At 37.1% G+C, this 8,800-nt stretch overlaps 1 protein-coding gene across 7 annotated transcripts in view; it reads left to right on the forward strand.

Annotated features, from left to right (window-relative positions):
- The window catches only part of LOC141781865 (asialoglycoprotein receptor 2-like), a 21,608-nt gene extending 13,984 nt beyond the window's left edge, over nucleotides 1-7,624 (forward strand). For 2 of the 7 annotated variants that reach the window (XM_074657797.1, XM_074657799.1), the window contains exons 6-7: nucleotides 169-272; nucleotides 1,069-2,149. In XM_074657797.1, the coding sequence (XP_074513898.1) occupies nucleotides 169-272; nucleotides 1,069-1,216 (252 nt within the window). In that variant the 3' untranslated portion in view covers nucleotides 1,217-2,149. Of the gene's footprint in view, nucleotides 1-168; nucleotides 273-1,068; nucleotides 2,150-2,842; nucleotides 3,245-3,999; nucleotides 4,174-4,899; nucleotides 5,043-5,378; nucleotides 5,483-7,308 lie in introns of those variants that run through there. The other 5 variants (XM_074657803.1, XM_074657802.1, XM_074657801.1 and 2 more) reach the window with 5 other exon arrangements.
- Nucleotides 7,625-8,800: the final 1,176 nt, after the last annotated feature.

Consider the following 8,800-nt stretch of genomic DNA (forward strand, 5'->3'; position numbering starts at 1 on the left):
ATGTATTCAATTCACCCATATATCTAAACAAATTAATAATTACTTTATCTCACTGTGGACAACGTAAAAAAAACATTTTCTTTTCTTCTTCATCTTCAGATAAATATGTAAACTGCAAATATTTTGTTTAAAAGTAAGATATAATGTGAGTTTCTTTATGTTGAACAGACGTTTGTTGCTGGGCTCAACAAGAGATACACTTGGATTGGTTTGAATGACAAAGATGTGGAGGGGACCTGGAAATGGATCGATGGAACTCCACTGACTCTGATGTAAGCCTTTACTTTGATATTTAATATAGATATTAACATATACAGCTATCATTTTATGTTTTATTTAAATATATATACATAGATTTATTATAGATCATAAAATATGACTCAACTCAAGCGGTTTCTTCCAATGCCAAACTTTTAACTTTTAATGTTTGTTTTTTTAATGAAACCCTGTTTTCCTCAGTGGAAGAGTAATTTATTTCTGGGAAGTAATACTTTTAAACCATTGATCAGCCAGAAACGGAACAATTAGTCTGCAAAGTGATATTCATGTAAATAAAATGATCATGGGGAATTGCATGTTTATGTAACTATAGAAACAGCTCTAATGCTTCACTAGTAGCTGTGGCAGCATTGTTGCTATTTGTGCAGCGTGCAGTTTACTTCAATGGTGACTGTCAACTGGGTGAAAATCACAACATCTTCATGTCTTAATACCAGTAGAGGAACGTGAGAAACTTGTTTTGTCATTTGGGTGAACTGCTGTTAAAACAAATGGTTAGCAGGCACTCCTTCACCACCTAATTTTAACTTTTCACACTGAAGTAGAGACGACATACAAAGAGGTCCTTCCTCTTTTCTCAATAATAATGTTGGGTTGTTTTTCCCCTTTGAGTTTGATTTTGCAGTGTTACAGCTTGTGGTACAAAGCGCAGTCCTGCATTCATAGACAAACAATTCACTGCAGATATGACACATGAGCATCAACCTAGAGAGCCTTATGATCCACTGAGGAACTGTATTTGTGTCAGATATTTACAGTATCATGATTCTTTGTTCATTAACCTGTTAGGAACTGGGAGAAGACCCAGCCGGATAATGGTGGTGGAGATCCAAAGTGGGGTGAAGAGGACTGTGCATATATCAGACCTGAAACCACTCAGTGGAATGACCGGTCGTGTGAAACTGTTATGCCGTGGATCTGTGAGAAAATAGCTTAATGTTGGTTATATGTTAATGCAAACCAGTCGAACAGCAGTTCGTGAAGTAGTCAAGAAATGTATTGATTCTTGTACTTAGACACGAATTCCTCATTTTTTTCAGGATGGTCAACAAGAAATCAGTTCGTATGTAATCTACGTAATTGCGAATCGGAAAGTATACCAAGTGGCGAACGCAGTATATGGAGGAGGTCGGGGTGATGGTGGGTGGAGAAAAACACAGGACTTTCACCCAGGAGACCGCTGTTGGTGTCCTGTGTGAAACTACAAGTCAAAGTTGATTTATTTGTCACTTAAGTTACAGCACTTCTGGAGTTGTTTTAAACAAAACCACGATCTATTCCTAAAACTAACTAAGTAGTTTTGTTGCCTAATCCTAACCAAGTCAATCTATTCCTAAACCTAATTAAGTAGTTTTAGTTTTAAAAGACTGGAGAGGAAATTGACATGTGCGTCAAAGCACAAACAATAAGTTGTTGAAAGTCGTGCTGAGCGTCACGAAAAAAAGGGAAATTCGTGTCTATGTACACGAATCAATTTTGCGACTATTTCATGAACTGCTGTGAGACTGTGTTGGTAAATGTAATTGTTAATTAAAAAACGCTTTCTCCATCTACCGTCTCTAAATGGAGCACTTGAAGTAGTTCAGCATATTTGATGATGTTGATGTATTTGCATGATTTTTGCACTTTTTGGGGATTTTACCAAAATGGTTGAATGCACTTAATGTAAGTCGCTTTGGATTAAAGTCTCAGCTAAATAAATGTAACGTATCCATAATAATACATTATGGTTTATTTGTTGATTATATTTTGTATTATTAATCAGAATCTGTAACTACTGTACTAAGAAACTACTGGCTAAAGGTATCAAATAAATGTAGGAGTAAAAAAGTACATTATTTGCTTGTGAAATGTAGAGTAGAAGAAGAAAGTAGCATAACATGGAAATAATAAGTGAAGTACCTCAAAAGTATACTGAATTACAGTACTTGAGTAAATGTACTCTTACTTACTTTCCACCACTGGTTTTGTCCAACTAGCATGAGAAGCTGGTTGTTTTTCAATATATTCTCCTCTATAGATATCTATGCTCTATATGTATACAGTGTGTACTGTATAAATCTTTATCACATGCCTCCACGGTGAACGGAGAATCCAAAAATGTAGAAAATTCCTGATGAATTGAAGTAAATTCATATCAAAATATTTGTTTAGAAACTCTCACACACTTTAATCAAAAAGTAAGAACAACTGCAAGTCAAGTATATACCTCTCTGTCAGTCAATAAGAAAAGTATAATGAAGTATTCTTGCCTTAAGTATATCTCGATCAAACGATTGCGTACAAATATAAGCCAAGTAGACTTGTCTGTATACTTGTCTGTATAAGCTAAGTATACTTAAGTATATCTCTGATAAGTACATAAAAAGTAAACTGAAAATATAGTTTAAAATAAGTATACTAATAGCACACTTGAATAACCTTTTATTTGGTAAGGGGTCGTAGCTCCTGTTGAGTTCTTTCAAGGTCAGCAATCCCTTTTGAATCTCAATTGAAAATAACTTTAGACTTACAGTGTTCATGTGACCGCCATAACACGGATGTGGAACTTAAAAAAAATAGTGCTAGTGGTGGATGATTTTTGTACAAGATATTCTCATCACCTCGCAAACTTGTGACTTCCTCTTTTTTTAAAAAGAAGAAATTATAACCAACCAGAGTTTCAGCATTTACATGTAGTCTGTGAGAGCTGACCCTTCAGGAAACAGTAGGCATTCTCATGAGCGATGGAGGAAATCTACGCCAATGTTGAATATGACATGCCTGTTGACCCGGGACCTTCAACCAATCCCACAGGTAAGAGTGTTCAGTCAGTCTGTGTATCATCATCTGATCACTGTTGACTGTATTTCTCTGTGTTCAGGTCGCAGGAGCTCAGAGAGGAGATTTCATGGAGCTGTTGTTCTCTGTCTGGGTCTGCTGAGTGTTTTCCTGCTGGCTGGACTCATCAGCCTCGGTGTCCACTGTGAGTCTAAATCACATTCACAAGATAAAGTCAGACTAAACTTGTGCTTATAGGAGCATCCTTCTACTCTGAAAGATGTACATGTTTTCCCTAGATATGTCTATCACTGTTAGGACGGAACCTGCCAAAATAAAAAATTCTATAATTTGTAATTATATATAAATAAATGACTCGATACATAAAGAAATATGTCATTAAATGCAGCAAAAATAATATTAAAAATAAATGTAGCCATTAATTTACTGATAAAATTTGACTGACTTGAATTTATTTAATGTATTAATTACGTTATTTATTTAGTCTTTGTTAAATCTTTTTAAATGTAATAATTGTTTTATTTATTTATTTTTGCATTTACTTTTATTTATTTATTTTATATTTATTTTTAAATGAGTGTATTTATTTATGTATTTATGCATTTATTTATTTATTTATGCATGATTTTCCCTTTAAAAATAAATACATACATACAAAAATAAATATAAAATAAATACAAAATAAATAAGTAAATTTAAAAATAAATATGTATATAAATAAAAGGGAAAATTAAACAGAAGAGTATATAAATAAGGGAAATTAATGAATGGCTACATTTATTTTGAATAGTATTTCTTTTTACATTTAATGACATTCATCTATTTATTGAGTCATTTATTTATTCTTTTTTTTATTTTGTTCCGTCTTGTGCAATACATTATAGACATGAATGCAGAAGGTGTTTTGAGTTTCTGAGAAATGTATCTTGATAATTTTAGACTCAACTCGTGGTTCAGATGCAGATCTGTCCACTATCAAAGCCAACCTGACTGAGCGTCTCCAGGCCAGCGATAACAAGCTGTCCTCCGTGTCTGCAGAGAGAGACCTGCTGAACGCCAGCCTCACTGAAAAAACTAAAGAGTTGGACAAGCTTCAAAGTTTGTCCAAAGAGAGTGAGTGCTTTCATTTTTAATCAATAGTTTACATGCAAAGATTACCTCAGTGAATATTTGATGTAATTTGCATAGAGATGCGCCCTCTAAATGTATATGCCGTCTCAAAGTAGTGCCATGATGTTGGATTTTACAGGGACTGTGATAAATGATTCAAATGTAGATCCCACTGTTCTGTTTGCAGAAAAAAAGTAAACTTTTTTTACTCAGATTTTATGCATATGGTGGTGTGTTCTTTATACCTTGACAGTTTTCCTAAAATTAGATTTTAAAAAATCGCAATATATCACCTTACTTACAGTATCGCAATATATCACAACATATGGTATCGCCAGATCTTTGCTAATACACAGCCCTAGACTCTACAGTATATAGAAAGATGGACGACATGACAGCTCCCCAAATGTGAAGCCAAAACATCTGGCTCACCCCCTGGTGGCTGGTTGCAGTATAACTCATAAATCCCAGCCCCTTCCTTGTTAGCAGATGGGACATGGGCCAAACTAAAAAGGTGAAAGTACACGTCAAATACATTTTTCCAAAAGATGATTTCGGTCATTTTATTTGGTTGTTTTCATGCTGATGTATGTTCAAGTGTTCATTTTTCTGGTAAGTTTGGTTTTAATTAGTTATTTGATGCTATAATAAAAAGGGGATGAGACATCTTGATTGACAGCTTGATTGAGTCTTGTTGATCTGTATTGAATCTTGTTTTGTATCTTGCAGAGAAAACGTGTCCTGCAGGATGGACGATGTTCAGTTCAGCCTGTTACCTCCTCTCTGGTGGGACTGGTTCCTGGGATGAAGGCAGAGAGGACTGCAGAAACAGAGGAGCACATCTGGTGATGATTGACAGCGTTAAAGAGCAGGTGCATTGTGTCTTTGTGTATGTGCATGTTTGCAAATTGATATTGAAATAAAAAATGTTTTACCATTTTTCTAAAAAGTATTTATTTTATATATTATATTTCTAGAGAGAAAACATCATTTGCAGTTTAGTTGTATGGGAACGTGATATTTAAGAGACAGGGTTGTTGTATGTATTCATTAACCCATATATCTAAACTAATTAATAATTACTTTATCTCATTGTGGACAACGTAAAAAAAACATTTTCTTTTCTTCTTCATCTTCAGATAAATACGTAAACTGCACATATTTTGTTTAAAAGTAAAATATAATGTGGGTTTCTTTATGTTGAACAGACGTTTCTCTTTGGGTTCACCAAGAAAAGGACTTGGATTGGTTTGAATGACAAAGATGTGGAGGGGACCTGGAAATGGATCGATGGAACTCCACTGACTCTGATGTAAGTCTTTACTTTGATATTTAATATAGATATTAACATATACAGCTATCATTTTATGTTTTATGTGTTTAAATATGTATACATAGATTTATTATAGATCATAAAATATGACTCAACTGGAGTTGCGTGTTAATGTAACTATAGAAACAGCTCTAATGCTTCACTAGTAGCTATGGCAGCATTGTTGCCCAAATGTGCAGCGTGCAGTTTACTTCAATGGTGACTGTCAACTGGGTGAAAACTATCACAACATCTTCATGTCTTAATACCAGTAGAGGAAAGTGAAAAACTTGTTTTGTCATTCAGGTGAACTGCTGTTAAAACAAATGGTTAGCAGGCACTCCTTCACCACCTAATTTTAACTTTTCACACTGAAGTAGAGACGAAAAAAAAAGAGGTCCTTCCTCTTTTCTCAATAATAACGTTGGGTTGTTTTTCCCCTTTGAGTATCAGAATTAGAATCAGAATCAGAATCAGAATCGTGTTTATTGCCAGGTGTAAGAGGTATGCACTAGGCATTTGCTTGGGTTATGTTGGTGCAAGTCAAACAGTATAATAACAAAAGAATAGATAAAAACGTTAGAATAAAAATAAGAATAAAAAAATTGAAATTCTACCAACATACAATATACAAAATAAGCTATAAACAGAAATAATCATGATATAAACAGATAGTGCAAATATTGCCAGAGTGCAAACAATCAGGTATCAGAGGGAGAGAGAGGGATACAGTAGGGGGGTGGTATTGAGAGTGTATGAAAGAGGGGGAGAGCCAGTGTCGGCGGGGCAATAGTGTGTGTTTGAGAGAGAGAGAGAGAGAGAGAGAGAGAGAGAGAGAGAGATAGTGTGAGGGGAGTGGGCAGTAGTGTGTGTGTGTGTGTGTGTGTGTTTGTGTGTGAGGGAGAAAGTCACAGGGGGGCAGAGGGGCTGTTCGAGAGCCCAACTGCCATGGGGAAAAAACTGTTTTTCTGGCGTGAGGTTTTGGTCCTGATAGACCTTAACCTCCTGCCAGATGGCAGAGTCTGAAAGTGATGGTGTCCGGGATGGGAGGGCTCGGCCACAATCTTCCCTGCCCTCCTCAAGATCCTGGAGGTGTAAAGCTGCTGGAGGGAGGGAAGGTTGCAGCCGATCGCCCTCTCTGCAGCACGGATGACCCGCTGCAGCCTGGCCTTGTCCCTGGCGGTGGCAGCGGCGAACCAGACGGTGATGGAGGAGGTGAGGATGGACTCGATGATGGCCGAGTAAAAGTGCACCATCATGGTCTGTGGCAGGTTGGAGCTCCCACCTGAGTTCAGGTTTAGCTCCCACTTGAGGTCCTGGGAGAGAACGCAGCCTTGGGGGGCACCGATGCTGATGGTCTGGGTGTCGGAGACTTGCTTCCCCAGCCTTACGTGCTGACTCCTGTCTGTTAGATAGTCTGTGATCCACCTGCAGGTGGAGTCAGGCACGCTCAGCAGGGAAAGCTTGTCCTGTAGCAGAGCTAGGCTGATGGTATTGAATGTGGAGCTGAAGTCCACAAACAGGATCCTGACATAGGAGCCAGGGGAGTCCAGGTGCTGGAGAATGTAGTGGAGAGCTATATTTACTGCGTCATCTACAGATCTGTTGGCTCTGTAGGCGAACTGCAGTGGGTCCAGCAGGGGGTTGGTTATTGTTTTGCAATGTAACAGCTTGTGTTACAAAGCGCAGTCCTGCGTTCTTAGACCAACAATTCACTGCAGATATGACACATGAGTGTCAACCTAGAGAGCCTTATGTGCCACTGAGGAACTGTATTTGTGTGAGAAATTTACAGTATCATGATTCTTTGTTCATTAACCTGTTAGGAACTGGGCGGAGACCCAGCCGGATAATGGTGGTGGAGATCCAAAGTTCGGCAAAGAGGACTGTGCACATATCATACCTGATATAACTCGGTGGAATGACCTGTCGTGTGAATCTGCTATGCCGTGGATCTGTGAGAAAATAGCTTAATGTTCGTTATATGTTAAGCCAACCCAGTCGCACAGCAGTTCGTGAAGTAGTCACGAAATGTATTGATTCTTGTACTTAGACACGAATTCCTCATTTTTTTCAGGATGGTCAACAAGAAATTAATTTGTATGTAATCTACGTAACTGCGAATCGGAAAGTATACCAAGTGGCGAGATGGGTGGGTGGAGAAAAACACAGGACTGTCACCCAGGAGACCGCTGTTGGTGTCCTGTGTGAAACTACGAGTCAAAGTTGATTTATTTGTCACTTAAGTTACGGCACTTCTGGAGTTATTTTAACCAAAACCACGATCTATTCCTAAAACTAACTAAGTAATTTTATTTTTAAAAGACTGGAGAGGAAATTGACATGTGCGTCACATGTTGCTGGACATTCAGGAAAGCACGAAAAATAAGTTGTTGAAAGTCGTGCTGAGCGTCACAAGAAAAAAAAGGGAAATTCGTGTCTATGTACACGAATCAATTTTGCGACTATTTCACGAACTGCAGTGAGACTGTGTTGGTAAATGTAATTGTTAATTAAAAATCGCTTCCTCCATCTACCGTCTCTAAATGGAGCACTTGAAGTAGTTCAGCATATTTGATGATGTTGATGTTTTTGCATGATTCTTGCACTTTTGGGGGGTTTTACCAAAATGGTTGAATGCACTTAATGTAAGTCGTTTTGGATAAAAGTATCAGCTAAATAAATGTAACGTATCATTAGTAATACATTATGGTTTATTTGTTGATTATATCTTGCATTATTAATCAGAATCTGTAACTACTGTACTAAGTAACTAGTAGCTAAAGGTATCGAATAAATGTAGGAGTAAAAAAGTACTATATTTGCTTGTGAAATGTAGTAGAGAAGAAGAAGAAAGTATCATAAAATGGAAATAAGTAAAGTACCTCAAAAGTATACTTGAGTAAATGTACTCTTACTTACTTTCCATCACTAGTTATGTCCAATGAGAAGCTGGTTGTTTTTCAACATATTCTCTATGTATATGCATATATGTGAACATTTTTATTGTTGATTACAATCTCCCGCAACGTTTTGCAAACTCCCAAATCCCCAGAAAAGAAAAGACACACAGGCACATGGCCTCAATCGCCTCAGTGTGCGTGAAATCACATTGTTCCTCATTGCACTCTTCATTCCCAACTCAGCTGACCGGTTTGTCTTTGTGACCGGATGTGTGCATGAATCCACAGATAAAGGAGGTCAAACTGGAGTGAAAAGCAGGAATTTATACCCAATTTATTTAAAATTAAACATCGTATTAGACCTCTTCTTTTTCATCAAATAGTAGTCAGTGATTCCCTGTGAACCAATTCAAAC

The sequence above is a fragment of the Sebastes fasciatus genome, chromosome 14 (genome assembly GCF_043250625.1).
Source record: "Sebastes fasciatus isolate fSebFas1 chromosome 14, fSebFas1.pri, whole genome shotgun sequence".
NCBI lineage: Eukaryota > Metazoa > Chordata > Actinopteri > Perciformes > Sebastidae > Sebastes > Sebastes fasciatus.